We start from the raw sequence: 21,393 nt of genomic DNA, 5'->3' as shown, positions 1-21,393 counted from the left end.
AGGAAAGTGGCTATGCTTTGACAGACAGACAGACCAAAAGAGACTAATACAGACACAGGGCACCTGATAATTTCATCAGTCTCACAGCAGTAATAACTGCCCTGATTTTAAGAGGATTGCTTTTAATTTACACCAGTGAGATCAGAATCATGCCCAGAGGCCCTAAAGTTGTATAGCTACTTTATTATCTGATACCTTTATTGCTAGTAAGAGTGTGGGGGTGGCGGGGGGGGAGGTTGTTTTGTTTTTCCAACTTAGGTGAGTCTGGATGTAGACTGAAACCTAGCTATGTTTTTTCCTGTTTGTACTTATTTTAGTCTCTCTTGTAGATTTTCTAGTAAAACTATATTTGTTTAAGGTACTTTGATCTCAGTGCGCTTCTTAGCATAATTCGCTCTGATCTGTTCTCAAAGGCAAATATACTTCTGATAGCTGCTGAGAGGGAGAAAGGAACAGAAGGCACCAAACCTGAAGCACTTGTTCAAAGGTTTTATCCCAATGATGGTATCCAAAGATTGACAGAAGTCAGTATGATGCACAGGGAAAGCTGCTGGGTGACAGAGAGATGAGAATAGGGAGCCAAGGTGTTGTTTTTAATGTAACTTTTGGAAAGTTTAGGATTTTCTTTTTCAGTTGCTTTTTGAGGCCAGCTTTTTTATTTTCTCATCAACCTTCTTTGTATAGGAACAGGCCATAATTGTTCTAAAGAATCATCACAGTGGAAAAATGAAGATCCTGAAAGCCCAGTTAGAAGCCTACCAAGAGTTGGTAGACAAGAAAAATAAGCAATGGCAAAATACAGCTAAGGTAACTGAGAACTTCAAACTTCATCACAGGGATGAAAATTGCAGACATGCTCACTGGGCAGTTTGTGACACAACTGTAAAGTGAAGCACATGAAACTTCATAGACATTCATTCAAAATACTTTCGCCTATTTTTGTACATTTTCATTGCAGAAAATCATGCTATTCGGAGCCGTATCCTCAAGTGGTGTAAAGGATCCTAGATTTGATGTCAATGTATCTATTCTGATTTATGTCAACTGAGGATTTCACCCTTCAATTTTATTTTTTATTTTGTCCTAAATATGCAGTCTTGATTAGCCTTTGCTGTCACTTCATAAGATCTGCCCCAACTTAGGAGCCACAAAGCTGCTTGAAAAGCAGCTTCCCACGTGGTGGAGCAGAACCAGGAAGGAGCTGATTCCCAGACTAGGTCATCAGTTCTTCTCAGGGGAGGGGAAATCAAATGGAAATAATCCAGTCATGAAATGTAGTGATGGAGAAGACCTAGCATAACATTGTGGCCATCCCCCTGCCAGAGCAGGATTGTTCTTTATGTTGTACATTTTCCAAGGCTTTGTTCATACCTGAGCTTATCTTCACTCCAATTCCCTGAGCACGGTTCTCCCATGCTAGCCACAATTGCACATCTTATCAACTACACACCTGGTAATAGGTACCGTTAGTCATTAATATCATTAAGCAAGACCTAACTTACCAAGATATTCAGCTAATATAAGTTGTATAATTCCTGTTGGCAGTAGATAGATAGCCAGGGTTATTGAGCTGTCTCTTCTCTCCCATTAAGAAATAAGTTCATGCATGTACAATATTTGCTTTAGGTAAGCAGGGTGTATCTTTAGAGTAATCTGTCCATTTTATTTGTGTTTATAGCAAATTTGCAAGGGGGCCTGTGTCCCCCTGTGTGTCTGATCCACAGAGGTTAGGAGTCTGCAATACACTTTACATTTCATTGAAATATATGGATAGGAATGAATGAATATCTGTTTTACAAAATGAAGATCTGTTACAAAAGGTTTGACTTTCTACCTTATTGCCCTATTCCAATGCATCCAGAGTCTGAGGGAGAAAAACAGGCAACTGAGCCAAGAAAATAAAGATCTTCTTTACCAGATAAAGCAACAAAATGAGAAATGGGCAGAAGAAAAGGTAACTGAAACAAGTTTTTTTTTCTTATTTCAAGTTTTTGGGTGGGATGTTCAAAAGAGCCTAAGTGATTTGCAGGAACATGAGTCTCGTTGGCTTTTGAAACAGCCTGTGCACCTAAGTCACTTAGGTACTTTTGCAAATTCCATACCTTTACTTACATTATTTCCTTTTTCTTGTAACTGGTTATAAAGCCATACTATTGCCTGTTCCTGTTCCCTTGCTCAGGAGAGATAAGAAACCACAAAACATGTTGATTTTTATCCAATAATTGCCCTTAAAAATTAACATAAATAACTTTTATTAAACAAATTGGACCAGATCCTTTATGCCCATTGCACTTGATCAGCACTGCTCTGGGGCAAAGCATCCAGAAACCTGCCAAACCTGCCCAGCTAAGGATTCCTACAACTTGGGGTGAAGGGGTTCCCAGGGAAAAGGTGTTGTAGCATCCCTGAGCTTGGACAATCTCTCATTGATGGAACAACCCCTTGGGTCTGTGGACAGCTGGACATAATTTAAAGAAGCCCTGAGGCTGCTCCAAGTTACACCAAGAGCCTGGAAATCTAGCACCTGCCAGGATTGGGCAGCCACAAAAGTGGCAGAAAGATGCTTTTATTCCTACCTCTCCTCAATTGTGCCAAGCATCACTTGGACATAGGTGACTATGCAGCCCATTTTGATTTTCTAAAACTTTATTCTGCACTGAGTCATCATCAGATTGTTCTCTGTTTGCATGAGGTAAAAGTACTTCAGTCGCACAGTATTTTGTAAGACTGAAACAACTCCATTACATTCTGTTATTGGGAGATCTTGTTTATAAGGACGTCAGCCTCGGAACGTAATACAATGCATTACAGTGTATCAAAAGGTCGTGTTACAGTCCTGGGCCTGGTTCTTTTCCTTCACGCCAATTATACCCTGAGATAAATGCATTGACTTCAATGGAGTCAGCCCTTATTTGCACCAATGCAACTGTGAACAGAGTAAGGTCCACCAACAGGTTTATTTTCAAAATAGAGCACTGGGATTTATGTAAATTGTCTTTAATGGGGTGACCTGAATTTTCACATATCATTCTCTGAGCACCCTACTGAAAATGCATATTGTATATGGGCCTGATTCTTCTTGCACTTACACCCGTGTAAATCCATTTATTTCAAATTACTTCACTACTTACGCTTCTCTCTAAGTTACATAATAATTAAGGCTACGTTTTACTCACGGATATTTTTAGTAAAAGTCATGGACAGGTCATGGGCGTCAAACAAAAATTCACAGCCCATGACCTGTCCATGACTTTTACTATATACCCCTAACTAAAACTTGGGTGGGGGGCCATGGGTGCCCAGGGTGGGGGCTGGTCCGGGATCCTCATTAGATGGTGCTAGGGGGAGGGCGGCCCACACCCCAGGACCCCTTCTGGTACTGGGGGGGGGCATTGGCGGGACTGGCAAGAGCTCCCTATCCGACTCCACGTGTCCTTGTAGCTCCTAGGTGGCGGAGGAGCCAGGGGGCTCCGCATGCTGCTCCCACCACAAGCGCTGGCTGCGCAGCTCCCATTGTCCAGGAACCGCAGCCAATGGGAGCTGCGGAGGTGGGGCCTGTGGGCACAGGCAGTGCACAGAATCCCCTGGACCCTCCACCTAGGAGCTGCAGAACCATGCTAGTGGGAGCCAGGGAGCCCCTGACCCCGAGGTAAGCACCGCCCCAGATGTACCAACCCTCTTCCCCAGTCCTTAGTCCCATCCCACACACCCAAACTGCTGCTGCTGGCCCAGGAGCTGCCCAGCTCAGGAAGCCACTGAGCCAGCATTGGCCACTGCAGAAGTCATGGAGATCATGGAATCCGTGACTTTCGTGACCTCCATGACAGACTCACAACCTTAGTAATAATAGACCAATTTCAGCATTGGCATGCCCCCAGTGCAATCCCACCTCACTGGAATTTGCACTGAATGTTAGTCATTGCTAAGTTTGGCTCAATACGTGAACTTAAAAAGGCATTACCTATTCTGTTTTTTCCAGGGCACAGCCATGCTGTGATTAGGAAAAGTAATTAAATATGACAGCTATGTATCTTTATTTCTTTATGGATTCAGTTATCGCCAGGGGTGGCTCCAGGCACCATCACACCAAAGCATTGCCTGGGGCGGCAAGCCACGGGGGGCGCTCTGCCGGTTGCCGCGAGGGCGGCAGGCAGGTTACCTTCGGCGGCATGCCTGCGGAGGGTCTGCTGGTCCCATGACTTCGGCAGACCTCCCACAGGCGTGCCGCCAAATCCGCTGGACTGGGGACTTCCCGCAGGCAAGCCGCTGAAGGCAGCCTGCCTGCCGTGCTTGGGGCGGCAAAATACCTAGAACCGCCCCTGGTTATCTCATAATGAATTTACCTCTTGGACACGATTTAATGCTGTAGTGAAATTTCTTTCAGTTGGTGCACATACATTATTTTGCTCACTCTGAGATGCCAGTTTCATAACAATCATTCTAATGAATGGACAGCCAAAATTCGTCTCTCCTTTATAAATGCTGAGGTACATTTTGATTCACAAATAGCATTTGTCTTTTGAGGACAGCTGTAACTGTGGGAGTTTCAGCCTTAGTTCTGAATTTACTTGTGCTCTGTAGGAAAAAGACAGAATGTTACTATGTATTATACACAGTGATAGATTCTGCTCTCAGTTACACCAAATTTACATCTAGGTAGCCAAGAGCAGAAGCTGACCCTTAATTTTCTAAAATATGTTTTGTTTTATAGTTTTCTGTGTTTTAAAGTAGATTTTTAAATGTACCAGTATTAATATTTCATATAAAGATGTTAAAGGGACAGTATTTCTCAAATACCCTATATAATCCCAAAATAATAACTGTGACTGTAGATTAAAAAAAAAGCCCAAAACCCAACTTATCATGGAATCATATGAAAACATTCACAGCCACATCATGATGCATTTACTCACACTGAGTAGTTCCTTATTGACAAGAAGTCTCATTGACTTCAATAGGACTTGTGAAGTAAAGTATTAACTGCCATGGGTGAGGATATCACAATTTGGCCCTGTGACAAAGTGGGACTGTTCTTAATGTTTCCTCTGAATAGTGTGTGGGTGCCTCAGTTTCCCCTATGCATTTCTTAAGTCTCTGTGGGGTGAGAGTATTGCAGAGCAAAAGGCTAGTGCACATAAATGGCCGACACTCTGTCTCCTGGCAACTAATGGCCGAGGCCCTTCCCCCAGCAAGGAGATAGCTAAAGGTGTTGGAGAACAAAGAGATCAGGTGACCTCCTGGCCCAGGAAAGAAACAAAAGAGGAGGGGCTGGAGGGTGAGTCAGTTTGGAACTAGCTGGGGACGAGGAGTGAGTGCAGACCTGGGTGTCTGGCTCGCTGCCCCCAGGATGGACCCAGCTGAGGGGTCCTGTTCTCTGTACCTACAAGCTCTGTTTTAGACTGTGTTCCTGTCATCTAATAAACCTCTGTTTTACTGGCTGGCTAAGAGTCACGTCTGACTGCGAGGTGGGGGTGCAGGACCCTCTGGCTTCCTCACGACCCAGCCAGGGCGGACTCGCTGTGGGAAGCACACAGAGGGGCAGAGGATGCTGAGGAAGGTGGAAGCCATGTGAGCTTCTTGCCCCAAAGACAGTCTGCCCACAGAGAGGAGACTTCACCAGAGTCCTGACTGGCTTTGTAGGGAGCAGTTCCAGAGCATCGCCCGGGAACTCCGTGACAGGCCCTTACTAAAGTATGCAGAGTAATGGCTTGTTCCAAGACTTTCAGGTCTGCGGGGGGAAGTTCTTGAGTAATTATTGCAATTTTATATGCAGAGTGAGCAACTACATGTTTAAAGGGCTATTCAGACATCTATATACCAAATTATTATTACTACAGTGTTCCACGGTATGGGGAAGCATTGGCTGACATACAAAGCAATGAAAGAAACATGCGCACTGTCATAATGGCATTCCCTAAATTATGATAGTTCCACTTCTGTATTTGAATAACACTAATATTGATCAGTGAACATCAAGGTTGTCTGGATCAGTGAAAAACAGGTGTAAGTGAGAGAATAATGAGGCTTAGCTTTCTTTGGTTTTGTTTAATTGCAGAAGCACACACAAAAAAGGTGTACTTTCAATTACACTTGGGCTGCAGATAAAGAGCATTACAATTTCTAGAGCTGACTGGAGAAAAACCATTCTGTTTTTCCACAGCTTTCAAGGTTTCAAAATTTTTGTTTCAACGCAGAATGAAAGCAAACGTTTCAGTAAAAACAGAATCTTGTTGGACTGCCTGTTATTGGAACTTTCTTATTCAGGAATGTTTTATGGGTGCATATAGCCTGGAATGTGAGAGATCTAGGTTCAAATCCCTACTATCCTTTTTCATCCTAGATTACTCTGATTCAGGGAGAGCAAAGGTTTGAACCGTGGTCTTCCATTTCCCAAAGCCATGACTTAAGCACCACTACAGAGAATCTCACTTGCAAAACTTCCTGACCTGATATGTCTCCACAAAACATTTAGATGAAATTTCATTTTGTAGAAATGTTCCAACCAGGTCTAATACACTACGCTTTTTTTTTCTCCAAAAAAACCTACCAACTATTACCGACACAGATGCAACTCCATTGGTGGTGGCCATGAGCATTTTTGAAACCTAGTCATCTAACATGTGAATCAACAGTTCTAACAATTAGTGCTTCCACCATTTCTACAATGGGTGGAGCTGCACTGTTACCAATGGTGGGAATTTCTTCCCCAAAATTCTTACTGCAGACAAGTACTTAGAGTCCCTTTCAGAGACAATTATGGCTTTCTCAGCATGAACTGTCACTAAAATACATGACAGGACTCGTTCTCTTTGGCATGGGGGAGATTTTGCTTCTGTTCACATTTTACACTGAAAACACAAGAATTTCCAGACTGGAACATGTCTCATTAGCAAAGAGTGAAGCTGAATAAAGGTTAAGTTGAACAAGTGGAACTTTATTAAACCCTTGAAATGCTCTTTTCATGTGGCTCAGCTGGTTCCAGCCTAACTCTTCACATTCTCTGTTCCTTCAGGAAACATTGGCTCTCTAATTGCAGTTCCACTGATCATGATACATTTCCCCTAATTTACAGACATTTTAATATAAACATTAAAAACAAATAATTGATGCCCAGGGCCCCACCCCATATCCCTTCAGTCAGAGGTTGCTAGCACATAACTGAGTTAGAGTCTTGTCTTTACCACAGACTCAGCCAGTTACAGTCTTTGGGTAGTTTGGCCTCCTTAACACGTGACCACACTGGAAATGCCCCTTCTGTGTCCCTATCATCTGCCTCTAAATCTAACAAACTATCTCTGCGCAGAGTCTCCTCTCTTCCTGTGGGGCTGGCCTCCAGATGACTCTTTGCCTCTCCGTTTTATGATTAGCTCTATCTCTGCAGGATTTCTTTGGGTGTTGGGTCTCCTGGCTCATAGATGTCCCCTGTTCTTCAGATCACTTATCTCTTTGCATAGGCACCGTATATGACTTGGGTGCACCGCACTCCTCACAATTCCCGTAGTCCGCTCCTTCTGGTGTCTCCAGCTCTGAAACATGAGGACATGTATCCTTTCTGAACCTACTGGGATGAAAGCCTACCCCTCACTAAAGTCAGTGGGGAAATTCCCATTGATTTCAATAGGGCCAGGATTTCACCCATGGTCTTGTTTGATTTTTAAATCCACACTATTATAACTCTGGATATTCTCATTATCCAGGTAACTGCCTCAGTCCTTTCTGGAATGCTGCCAAGACTCAGTGTTGTCTTGTGCCAATGAGTTTATTTTGAATTACACAGTTTTGTGGAGACAGTTAGTGGATATTTGGCTAACAACAAAAAATGATTGAAACTGAATTCTACTGTATCTGTCTATAAAATACTGAACATCCATAGTAAGATGTCACAAGATGTTTCAAGAAGTAGTTTGAGGAATCAATGATTAGTTAATGATCTAGTGCCACCTTTTGGTTTTGTTCTGCATAGAAATCTTTTCATATGTATTTTTAGGGAAGTTGCATGAATATTTTTGTCATTTAATATGACTAGTAATTATGGCTCTCTGGATGTTTTCAGAAAATATTCAGGACTCCACAAACACAGGAGTCATCAGACCACACAGAGAAAGTAGGAGTATTTTAATACCCACAATTTTATTTAACAGAATTGTGGCACAAAATATTGAGTGGAATCCTGGCTTCATTCAAGTCAAGTGGAGCCTTGTCACTTACTACAATGGAGCCAGGATATCTCCCATTGTCTAGTGTCCAGAATTCCTTTGAGCAAACACAGATAATTTGTTTCATTGTGTTATCATGTCATGCCCAGAAGTGCATTGATAATGCTTTTACACTGTCAAGGAAATCAGCAGCTGCTGTGCTGTAATGTCATACTCCACTGCAACACCTTTGGAGACAATAGCCCAGATAGGCAGTTGTGACCAAGGAGCTGATGAAAATGTTGTTTTAAGCCGTGTTTATGCTTCCCTGAACCTGGGCTGGATATGCACCTGATTAATTCCTTGCTATTAATTAGAGCAACCTGAAGTCTGCTATAAATTTACACCAGCTGACAATGGCCCTTTGGGGCCATACTGGCAGCTAGAGAGTATTGTCAACTCCAGCATTGCTCTGTACCCTATATGCTAGCCATGGGGAGGAAGTGATGTAGCTTGTGGCTGGATACATGGGGTGAAATCCTGGTCACACTGAAGTCAATGGCAAAACTCCATTGACTTTAATGGAGTCAGGAATTTACTCACCATGTTTAGGTCTTTGCAGGGGCACCATAGCACAGGAGCAGCCCTAAGCAGTTTCCTAAGATGGGAAAATTTGGGCCAATATGTCTGTGTTTTAGTATGGGCCTCCCTGCCCTGTAGCACCTCTGGCTGAGTGAGTAAGTGACACTGTATGTGCTCCCTACCTCAGTTTACCTTCCCAGGAAGCCAATAATTTCACTTCAGGCATACTTGACTCAATGATACACTCTCCTTTAGGGTATGTTTATTACTAAACCTCATACAAAAGGAACTGTAACAAATAAACAAAAGGTGCTTTTGGCTTTCAGGGTTCCTCTGAGGTCTTCCCTCTACCTCTAAGCTGTGTTCCCAGCCCCCACAGGGTTCGGTCTTTATGCCTTTCTTCATCGCAGGAGCCCCACTTCTTTGTGGAGTTGAGTAATTCAAGCAATTATTATCCCTCAGCTGGCCCCACTTAGTCATCAGGCTCAGAGAGTTTGGCAGCCTTCTCCTGCTGGTGTCTCCTCCCTGTTAACTCAGCCTCCACCCTGGCATCTTATTACTTCCTTCAGCATCTGCAGCCATCTGCCCTGCCATGAGGGAGGAGGCAGCATTTATGCTGGTCCCCTTCTCCCAACCCTTCCCGGGAGAGATGCAGAGCTTTGCCTCCTGCTGTCTGCAAGGCTCCTGGCCTGGGACCCCTAAAGAAACAGTACCAGGGTTTTCTCCCAAGCTCAACTTACTCATTGGGCTGCTTCCTCTGTCCCAATATCTCCCAGGTCTGTGTTTCTGTAACTGGACCTTTAATCTCTTAAAGAGCCATGCCAGGTGGAGGGATGAGCTGATCAGTAAGTGCTTAAGGGCAGTACTTCCTACTCATGCAGGACACAATCTGGTACAGTCTGGTACATGACATAATAAACATGACAGTCTGTTGAGGCTACCAAGTGGAGCAAGTAGCTGTCTAGCCATGCTATACATGAGTATTTATTCAGAAGAATTCAAATTTTCAGATAAGTAGACCAGACATCTCAACCAGTCTCCCTCATAAGAATTTGGTATTAGATTTTTGGTCTTTTTTTTTTATATCAAGTACAAAAACTCTTCTTGTGGATAGTTTAAAGTGTGGCGTTTGCTGTATGAAGCCCTAAATGGCTTGGGACCTAAATGCCATGCAACACTGTCAGGGAGATATGCAAACTGGAGCCTTCTCAATTAAAAGTCAGCAAGCTACTGGAGAGAACATTCCCTTTAAGGAGCCCCAGACTCTGAAATTCATTCCCTCACAATCTTGGTCGGAGATAGCCCATATCTGCTAATCTTCCAGGCACACTGCAAAGCCTATTCCCCCCGCCTCCCTCCTCCCCCAGGTATTTGGGGAGAGAGGATGTGTTGAATGCTGGGGTTTGTGCATTGAGGAGAATTTGGTTTTGTTTTCCTTCCTGGTTAGGAGAAGTTGCTCGATTTTCTTTGGTTTTTATGAGTATTAGTATTTTTAATGTGCTGAAAAAATGCCTTTTCCGTACATATCAATTGGGGCAACTTCAGAGGGGTTAAGCAGAGAGCTCCAATTAATGTACATTTAATACATGATGAATAAAAATACGTCAGCACTAGACCTACCAGCCCGTAAGCAATGCACAGTGAGAATCAACCATAAATAAAAAGACTAGAAAGGTAACATCATATTTCAAGAAAAGAAGTGATTCCATGATTACTTGTGTGAGTAAGGGTTTGAAGATATTTTGGGGCAGGGGCTTTCTCCTACTATATGATTGTACAGTGTTTAACACAATGGGACCCCATTCCTGTTTGGAGAATCTGGGTGCTGCTATAATACTACAAATAGTAATAACAAAAAAAGCCCATAATTTGTAATATACAATACATGTATCCCAACTATTGTATAAAAAGGATACTGTATAACGTGACTGTTGATGAGGACAGATGCTACAGAAAAGATCTTGATTGTAGCTCTGGTATTCTGTTTCTAACTGTTGCTATTTATAATGAAGTAATATTACTTTATAGTCTTTATAGTAATATTGTTTATCTGAACAAAACTAAGTTGTGATTTATTACTCTGATTATTATTTATTATTTCATTGGGAATAACTGGTGTTCCTAACTGTATTTCTATCATGTTTTGCAGACTTGGATTCTAGAAAGTTTCTCTCAAAAACTAGATCATCTGTACGCTCAGCACTCTTTGAGTAAGTTTCATAATTCAGACACGATTGTTTAGATGGGATAGATATACTTAATCTGTTCTTTACTCTCAGTGGTTAGTGTAGCCTCACTTCTAATTAGCTTTATTATGTCCTAATCCAAAGTTAACAAGGAGACTTACCATTGACTGCAGTGGGCTTTGGATCAGGCTATAAATGCAGTTGAAGTTGTAGAGAATTCCTTGCATGCCTCCCTGATGCAAGGATAAGCATGATTATCCTTATTATATCATGGAAAGCTACACATCTGAAAGGGTCATACAACTATGCTGACCCTTTACAAATCCAGCCATAATATTTGTCTCAAAATAAGTTTAAAAAAATACATATTACAATGTGTTTTTCTAGAGAGCATTTCATAAATTAACAAGAAATTATTTTTTGAATAAAAATCACTTTTCTCCTATAAATCAAGGTTTATTCTGATCCCCACCCTGACAGTAAAGGACAACTTTTACAATTAGTTATTAATTAGGAAATTAATTGCAAATGCTTATGATTTTTTCTTTCTTGCTTTCCTCCCCAATTCAGCACTGCAGGAACTTCAGAGAATCAGACTGAATATGGAAAAAGTGCAAGAGATTGTGAATTTACGCATGGATTTTCTTCAGCAAAAACCCTTAGTTACAGCAGAAAAGGTAGATGTTTCAGGGGTACTAGAGGCTATGGCAGAACAATTGAACACAAAATGGAAGAATGAAAATGTAATTGGTTTTCTGATAGCATCATCTTTACAATTGTTCAAGCTGTTTCAAAGGCAGTCAGTCTGGTAAATTTTGAAATAAACAAGGTGTCCAGCTGATATCAGTCGGCTGTGTGCATGTGTTCCCTCTGTGTGCTGCCCCGACTCTGCGCAGATAGCTGACACAGCAGACCCCCAAGAGAAGCCTCAATGATCACAGACTCTGATAAAGTACGAAGGCACCTGACCAGGTTTATTGTCAAAGAGAAACACAGTCTCTAGCTCCCCGGATTAGATATCTACGGTTCTGCTAGTACATATGTGCTCCCTGGCAATGGACTGGCTCAGTCAGTGGCGGGACTTTCCACTGCCCCCTAGGCCAGACAAAGACGTCCACTCAGGGATGCATTCTTATACACAGGTACAAACAGGTTACGCATCATTGAACGTACTGAAGTACAGCCCCTCTATGCATTAGGGTGTTGCCTTTCTTCTGGTACAGATTGGTTCAAACAAATAAGTCTATCCATCATACTATCTATCTATCGTATTGTCCTTTCATATTATCTATTCATCATATTGTCTATCCATTGTATTGTTCTTTCATGTTGTCTATCCATCATATTGTCCTTTTATACTGTCTTTAGGCTGGGTCTGCCTGTCCTTGTTATCTGTGTGGGATGTGTTTGTACCAGGCTGTTCTGGTGCCATCCTGGCATACGTTCATTTTATTAGTGCTTTCCTGTGCTTTTTTCATTCGTGCTTTTGGCAGCCGCCTTCTTGCCAACTTCCGTGAGCAGGGCCTGCCTCTGGCTCACAGCCTAACTTTGCTTTATGTTAGCAATGTTTTGACCATTACTTCAGTTCAGCCTCAGGCTTCATACCGGGCCTCTGATACCAAGGGTTCATGTCTCAGGGCCTCATCTTACTATACTTGTGTTGTCATGCAAATATGTGTGTAGTTTGAGAATGACAGATTGGTGGGCACTAGTTTTAATACAGCTGTAATCTAGATTCCATGAACGTTGTGGTTCCATGACTATTGAAAGAGGTGCAGAATTTATTTTTGGAAATGTTATTGTTGCTATAGAAATTCCACTTCTCTGAAAATGTGCTGTCACCTTCTTTTCTGCCTTAGCTCCTCACTGGTGCTTGCTAGTTGAAACCTGTTATGTTCTAACTGATCTTCTCCTTGCATGGAGAAGAACAAGCTGTTTTCAACAAGTATGCTCCAGACTAAGCCTGGAGTAAAGGTGCTTCTCAGACCCATGTCTTTGAGTAGGGCATTCGGGTGTGAGTAGGCCAGCAGCACCCCATCATTTCAAGGTAGAAAAATGAAACATGCCCTCTCTGAACTGCTCGCTTTAAGGACATGACAGTCAAGTGCTTCTTCCCATTATGACCTATATATCATTGAGTTTTAAAGAAAAAAAATCAATGAATACTTTTGAATAACGCATATGTTCAGCTCACAATCTGCTGAAGAATATTCAGTGAGCAGAAAAGAGGCCAAACTGATGTGATTAATTATTCATTGCCAACTAGTCACACAGTTCTAATAAGTACTGTACAAACACTGCACTAATGTTGTTGCAGTATGTTTATATGGGTTTTAGTGTCCAATACAGTAGTAGCTATAATAATGGGACAATTTTATTCATGTGATGCTAGTAGCATTGACTATATTAAGGTTGCCTAACACTTCCCATTGTAAGATTCCTTTTTCAGTTGTTTATAATTTTGCCAAACTTTAACTGTTTGGGCTGAAATGTTCAACTCTAGTTGCTGATCTTAGGTTGAATTTTTTTTGGAAATTTTCAGCTAAAATGGTTCTGCCATCTCTGAAAATGAGATTGAGGAAAAACACATTTTTCCTTGTGTTAAAAATATTCTTATAACTGTTTCATTGAGAAGGTTTAGTGCCCTATGCTTTGGAGCAGGGATTGAAATTTGGTAATGGTGTCAGGGATGTGCCATTTGCCTTCCCCATGAAAATTCACCCAAATTTGGCCAAGTGATAAGCCTTGGAAAAAATTCATTTTGCATATGCACAATAGAGATTTGTTAGGATTTGGCAGCTACATTATCAGAAGATTCTGTCTGCACTGAGCATGCTCCATCACTTCATCGCTCCTAAATATTGGACAGTGCATGCACCATTCCAGGGCTGCAGGGGCTGAACAGACACTTCAGTTGCTGCTCTGGGTCACTGTGGTGCCAGGCACCAGAAATGAGAGCATGGAAACACTCTGTCCTGTGATCTCTATACTTCTGCTGCTGGCATCTGGGCAGGATGGAGGAGGATTCAACCTGACTCTAACGTAGAGAAAAGAGTCAGAGCTGGGGAGAGGGAGGGCAGCCAAAGGAGTAGGACAAAGAACTTGGTGGCGGGGAGACTGGGTGTCAGGGAGGATAGGGATAGGTGGGAGGCTGAGACTGGACAAGGAGGGGAACTGGAAATGGGAGCCAGTGGAATGACTGGGAGGTGGAGAGAGGAGAGGAAAATGAGGATGAGGAGGCAGGGTCATGTGGAAAGAATAGTATGTGATCATGTAATTAAAGACTGTCATAATGCATCTACATATGAGGGTAAATAAAGGTTGCATAGGCAAACAATTCTCGGATTTCCTAACTTTTGAGTGATTGAACCTTGCAACCTAATGTTCAGTTAATATAGATTTTATTGTTATTTAATGAAATTGTAGATGTCAAAAAGCCATAGTCAGCTTTATTTCTTTAATAAAACTGTAGAAAATAGATTTGTGGAGGAGGTAAATAAATACTGTGCTACTGTCAAAGTACAAGAGTCACAGTGTACGGAACCAGCTTTGAGTTCCAAATCTTTTGTGGAAAGTACCATAATGATGACAAAATATTTACAAGATTTTTTTTTCATATTTGCATGTTCTATTATAAATCACATCGGGCTATTCAGTCAGACCTATAACTGCATTTACTGTATATTCTGCTGTACAATATCACAGAGAGGGTGCTTCCTGCAATGCAACTCACTCCTCCTAGGAAGTTCAAAAAATGAATTCAGTGCTGGCTGGCTTTTCGCCCTTGGAGACTATAGTCCCCTAAATCCACAGAAGAGTTACAGCACAAGCATTAGCAGGGCAAGCTTCCCATCCACCCCAACACTAGCCTGAAGACCCCTTCTAGGAAAGAAAGGTAGTTCAATCTTTATGGGCCATTCAATCCTTGCTATCTGCTAAGACTGACCACGGAATGCAAATTACAGATTGTACAGTGAATATATACTAGGAATTGCACTGTTACCACAGTTCCAGTTTATATAGGCCTCTGAACAGCCACTGGATGAATGGTAGCTGCTTTCATGTACAACCAGCATGGGTTGGTTTGAATCAATGACCTAGGAATAAAGGATTTTTACTATTATAAATTCCTCAGCCTTTCAGTTATCCACATTTAACTATTTTTAAATTATGTTCATTCCCAATTTAAAGTCTTTCTGAAGGTGAGAAACAATTTTACCTTTAATTAAAGTTTTTAAAAATTCACTTTTTTTGCAGTGCCTTATACTCGATTCATGTGATCTCTGAGGATAATTCCATTTGAATGTAGATGGTCTATTGCACAGTTAGCAGAGAATAGATTAATTCAGCTTCATTTAGCAGTGTCCTGGGGTGAATTACAACTTTATAAAATGCTGTATAACAGGTATAGAGGTGTTCTAAAAGATTAGGGCAACTTAAAGATCTTGTTCATTCATGTTATTGATGGAGTTTTTGTCCATGCATATTTATTAGTTTACAATTAATGAGAAATGTACATAATTGAATATTATTTGAGCTCTACACTGAGACTTATTTATAACATTTCATGCTTGACTCAATTGCAGAATGTTTGTTTTAACTGTTTCTTATACCAGATGCGCTATTTCCTTAATGTAGGCATATGGGGATTTTTAATGCAGAAATCTTTTTAGGATAGTACTGTCAAATTTACTTTATAGTCCTACTTTATTTATAACTTGCTAATCATGTACTTCAACATATTTTTCAGTTACATTATGCTCTCTTTAAATTGTGTATGCTTTGGGTTTTGTATCTTTTTTATTAATCACTAAAAGTTTGATGCTTCAGTTATATTGTGAAATAACATAAAGCATAAAAGAGGCAGACATTCTTATAAATGCCATAATGGCTGCTTTTCTAAGCTATTTGTTTATGAAACTAAAGAAAATCACTCTGTATTTTCCATTATTATGGCTTTATAAACATTTACTCCCTGGATTTCCTGTTGTGATTTCTAAAGTACAAGCCATCTCCCCCAGTGTTATTGATTTTGCCCACTCTGTAATTTTAGATAGCATAAGGCTAAGTACAAAAATCTCCCGAAGTTTGCTCCCCTAAATTGCAAATCCAAGTTCTCAATGATAAAAACCAATGTTTCCTATTTCTAACGACCTCTTCTGCTCTTTTCCATTTTTGCTCCATCTCTTCCTTTAAAATCATGGCGATTCTGCAACTATTGGGCCAGATCCTCGTTCCACCCAGAATATGAATGTGATTTATGCTTTGTTACATTTCAGGTAATTGACGAGACGGAGGAACATGAACATTTGCTGCAAAAAGAACTTCTGTGGAAAGCACAGGCCATGCTGGAAATGGCAAAGCAGTCCTTATACAAACGAGAGAGAGAGGTAGCTGAACTTCTACAAAGTGAGAGTGGACACAATGAAACAATGAAACCTCAACTCACAGTTACAACATTACTAAAAACTCTTGTGAGCAAGGTAAATCTTAATTAGATCCGTGGAAAATATTTGTTGAGTTTTCTAAGATGGGGTTTTCTAAGACTAGAAAATATATGAATTTATTCAAGATTTTTATAGTTTAAAATAAGAAAAATATTATACTGCATGTAGGTTTTATATATTCATTTTATGTGTGTGTTTGTAAATTTATGTTCTATATAATGATTACAGCTGGGATTTTCAAGGGAGTAAAGCACCTGAACCCCACGGAAATTCACCATACAGAGGTAAATGGTAACTCCCAAGGAAACTGATTGCATCAGGAATTCAGTTAAAGCCTTTCATTGGTATTCTTTTCATTGCCAGTTTTGTCAAATGAGAGATCAACTGCATGGAAAAAATAACATTGGAGGAGCAGAAAAAAATGCATCTGAACCACACAAATGGCAAATAAGTGCTCCAGATTTAAGGGAAATATGAAAAAATCCAATTTTTAATCCATACTAGGTCCACACTATATATTGTGATGTACCTGAGGCACAACAATGCATTAATCAGCTTATTGAGAAGAATGATGCTGAAAGGGCTGATCGGAAAGAAGAATTTAATAATGCGCAGGCTGACATCCTGTCCTATAAAGTTATTTATGGAAATAAACCTATGGATTACAAAAGGTATGTGGGATATTTAGTAAAGCAGGACATAAACACAATATAGAGAATACTGGGTTGTTTTCATACTAACACACACAAAAAGGAAGTTTAAATAGAACGTATTGTGTCATATTTTATAAACTGTCAAAAGCAAAGTAATTCAATGTTAAGGATAACTGTCCTTTCCCTTGCTCTGAATGCTTAGGTATTATAGTATATTATGTATAATCTATACATACCATAATTCACACTGATAACATTCCATGTGATACCATGGAAGAATTAGATGATTACCGTATATTTTATAAATATGTTTTGGAGACCCAATGTGGATATGTCAATAGTTTCATTGGGTGCTTTATTGTGTTCTAAATCTGTATTTAGGGGCCTTTTTTATGGTCCATAAGGTCAAGACCAGACATTCTTGTCTATGGATTTTTCATGTCCAGCCCTTGCTTAGGGGGTGTTTATTTCTCAGATCAAAATAAGCTTCCAAGTTTAATATGGAAAAATAAAAGTAGAGACTATCTCCCTGGATGTTTCATGTAAAAGTGGGTCTGAGAGCTTAGCAAAGAACCAGCAATAAAAATACAGCAAATAGACTCACAGCTTGGTAGCTGGCTTGAATAGTTTTCATCTGGTATTTTATAGAACCTAAAATATACAAAGAGCAAACATTGCTGAAATAAGCCTATTTAGCTAGTTCATGCTATATATTCATAGAAATATAAACTGGAAGGAATCTACAACCTCCCAATACTTTTCTGCCACTTCTTTTCCAAAATCCTTCCTCCAGTACACTCTGTGCTGACTACTAGAAACACAACAAAGAAGTAAACCATTCCTAATGACCTCTTGACTTTCTGAATAATTTAAAGGGAACAGTTTTCACTGAAGCTTTCCAGAAATCTTGTGAATGCAAAGTCTGAATTAGAATATGCTGAAACAGAGAAGATTGCATTGGATTGCATCCAAAAGGGGGAAATCCCAGACTGGATTAGCAAACATTGTCCATATTTAACCTTGACAGGTGAGAAAGCTTCCTTTTAATTCAGAAGAACTGAACTGTTCTGAGCCCATTAATTTTAGGGATCGTATGACATGTTTATCAGTGAAGCCAAAGGCATTTAGCATATTTTTGGTTATAACAAGACACTTAATATTTATTATGCTGCAAGGTACTAGGAGCATGAAACAACCAAGGTTACATGTATTTTAACCCAGTTCCTGAATCGGCCTGTAAAACTCAAGGCTATAGCATAATTTGGGAACACAGTAAAAACATTGGTTTGTGTCTTCTACACTTTCAAGACCCAAATGTGCTTGTGACACTACAGTATTGTAATGAGGTTCCTCAAAAATGGAAGTTTTTACAGGGGAGATAGAACCTGAAATTGTCATTAGGCTGCAAAATAATTATCTGACTTGATAGTTAATACCATAAATGGGGGAATGGATGGGGAAATTCACACTTCTGTTGGCACTGCTATTTCAGACTATCTATGGGAAGACTTTAAGTCTTGTGTCACTTTGAATTCAGAAACTTGCCTTTGCTTCCAAAGGTGAGAAACTGATGAGGCCAGCGCAGAGAAGTACCACAATGGCATTCCCCCAAAAACGTTCAGCTCACTTATTCCCTGATTCTGCAACAGCATGTGGGTGAAATGTTGCACCTATGCAGAGTAATATGGTTGAGGAGGAGGGGATGGAATTTTAGAACTCTTGGCTGAACACTGGCCATGTGCTTTGATTTGCTAAAGGTATATACTATACTATATACTATACAATATAGTAACTGTACTGTAATCTGACCAGATTCTGACCAAAAAACGTATGCTGATGAGAAAAGCCACCTTCCAGATGAAGTCATGCAAACACTCAACAGAAAATCACAGGTAACGTGTTAAGATGTTTTTGGTATGTAAGGACAGGAAAAATGATTAAGAAAAGATATAACCCTCCTCTGATTACCATTAAGGGTTTGGATACTTGCTTTGTGCTGTATGCTCTGCCCTCATGCGACGTGTGCCTGCCTCTGAAACAGAGTTCTCAGTAAGAACTAGAACTACACACATCTAGGCAAATATATCATATGTTTATCTATTTCCCTTTTTATGAAGAGTCTAACATTAACCACTAAGTACATTTATAATAAAAAAACACCATTACACAAATCATGTAATCTATCCTTTGGGGTTTACAGTAGTATACTCATTTATTCACTGTTCTCCTGTGAATCTTTCATATGCCTTGGTGGTTATTCAGCCTTTTAAGCATTGGATACCCATGGCAGGACTTCTATACACACACATCTGAGAATTTCAGTCGTTCAGACTGCCTATTTCATAATAGCATGAGGTACCATTTATACTACACTTCATTCTAAAACAAAGTGTAGATTAGATACAAAATGTAGCAAGGCCTGACTGAAATGGGTTTGCTCTGATAAAAATGACCTGATGCAAAATGCAGAAGAGGAAAGGAAACCTCAGCCCCAATAAGTTCTTCAGCGCCATTAACCTGTGCAGCTCTAGAAGAAATGGACGCTGTTTGCTGCTGCTGACAAGTGAGGTTTGCTCCCCCACAAAAGTCATTCCTTCCTGTGGTAATGCAGAGAGCTGTCAAAGAGGCCCCATTGACTGGAATCCTAGTTCAGCCACAATGCATTGTTCATTAGGAATTTTCTCTCTCCCATAAATTATACAGAGGTGGCTTTAAAGACCACATTGTTAATATCAAACAAGGACTAACTATTAAGTCTCTAGTTCAGCAGTTACTACACCAGTGGGGTGTCCTCCTTCTTATTCCAATTTATTGTTAATTCACATTAAGTCCTTCCCCCCAAGGCCTCACACAGGGTTGCATGTATATTGCAATCCTACAGCTAAGCTAATTCTTCTGGAATTGGACTGGCTCCACGTTGGTGCCTGGTTGGGTTGCTGCACTGACAAATGATGAGCATGAACTGTAAAACTTTTATTGGTTAGTTTAATAATATTTATATTTTTAGGATGCTGATGAGACAAAGGAGCAGCAAGGGATGCACCAGCTTTGGGCAGAGGCCCCCATCACAGATGAGGGGGTGTTGTGTGGAAAGGGTGGAGCAGAGAAGCACATTATGAAAAAGCCCTGGAGCGAAAACTGATTGACAGAGTGGGCAAAACTTTCAAAAGCACTTAAATGATGCAGAAGCCTAAGTCCCATTGGCTTTCAATGGGACTTGGTTCCTCAGTCACTTGGGTGCTTTTGGAATTGTGACCCCAAGTTTAGAAGCATTCTACTATAATTTTTAAAAATCTGGCCTGAACCCACAATGGGATTGCATGGATGGGACCCCTTGTGCCCACCCAGAACTCCATTAACTTAACAAGGTCTGTGAGTGATCAAAGGGATGCATCCACACTGATCACATTGCAGCATCAGGACCTAAAGTATGTAACATTCCTACTTTCATTAACAGGAATAGAGCTGGTCAGAAAATGACTTTTTTAAAAATATACACATTTATATTTGCAAAAATAAATGTCCACTCTTCAGCAAAACGATAGAAACTTACCCACCAGCACTAAAGCTGGTTGAAACGCTACAGAAAATGTTTGCAGTTTCTATTTGTTTGTTGTTAAAGAAATTGCATACAATGAAACATTTCCAGTCAGCTCTAAACAGGAAAATTGAGTTTTACAAATGTTCATCACTTATTTATTATTTTTGTTAGCGAAAGAAAACCACAGTTCTGACTGCTTCCCAACAATTTTTTTGACATACAAATAAAAATATTTTAAATGTTTGTATTTAGAAAAGTTTGTCTAAATATTGATAGTTCCATTTGCGTTTAAATTCATGTTGGTTTTGGCTCCTTTCTGTGTAAATGTGACTGAGTGCAGCATGACTGGGGAATGAAGCCAGGCATGGTAGATAGCTATCCAGTACTAATATACATGCACGTATTTCTCCATTGTTTTAAATGTCCTCTTTTCCCCCTGAGTAACAAGTGGGAGAGAACCTTGATTCAGTTTTGTAACTTTATTATTTAAATCTGTAGCATAAAGTCTGTTTATAAAGATGATGTTACTGTAGTGTTTATATAATATATGTATGTGTTGGAGTGAAAGGAGCCCCTGTAGTTTCTGACAGGGAAGGGGTTAAACCCCATTTCACCAGTTAGCCAACCCCTCCTAGATTCTAACTAGAATAAATAGATCCGAGAGAGGAGGCTGCAACTTAGAGAAAAGTCAAGAGTCTCTTGTTCTTGCAGTCTGAAGAGTAATTGTAGGTCTAAAACAAGCCCTTTTTCTTTTGCTCTGAAGACTGTAGATGTAGCAAGACCTTATTTATTTATTTATTTATTTATTTTCAGTTAGTTCTCTTTTAAAGTAAACTGCATCAAAAATTG

The 21,393-nt window shown here is 40.3% G+C and overlaps 1 protein-coding gene across 1 annotated transcript in view; it reads left to right on the top strand.

Annotated features, from left to right (window-relative positions):
• LOC120408080 overlaps positions 1–21,187 on the top strand; it is a 92,226-nt gene extending 71,039 nt beyond the window's left edge. Inside the window, exons 8-16 of the mRNA XM_039544611.1 lie at positions 685–807; positions 1,862–1,954; positions 10,867–10,927; positions 11,474–11,580; positions 16,183–16,386; positions 16,855–17,021; positions 17,879–18,030; positions 18,816–18,895; positions 20,011–21,187. Of these exons, the coding sequence (XP_039400545.1) occupies positions 685–807; positions 1,862–1,954; positions 10,867–10,927; positions 11,474–11,580; positions 16,183–16,386; positions 16,855–17,021; positions 17,879–18,030; positions 18,816–18,895; positions 20,011–20,145 (1,122 nt within the window). The 3' untranslated portion in view covers positions 20,146–21,187. The remainder of the gene's footprint in view (positions 1–684; positions 808–1,861; positions 1,955–10,866; positions 10,928–11,473; positions 11,581–16,182; positions 16,387–16,854; positions 17,022–17,878; positions 18,031–18,815; positions 18,896–20,010) is intronic.
• The last annotated feature ends 206 nt before the right edge of the window (positions 21,188–21,393 follow it).

Source organism: Mauremys reevesii, linkage group 6 (assembly GCF_016161935.1).
Source record: "Mauremys reevesii isolate NIE-2019 linkage group 6, ASM1616193v1, whole genome shotgun sequence".
NCBI lineage: Eukaryota > Metazoa > Chordata > Testudines > Geoemydidae > Mauremys > Mauremys reevesii.
Note: the sequence above shows the minus strand (reverse complement) of the source record. Positions and strands in the feature narration are given on the sequence as shown.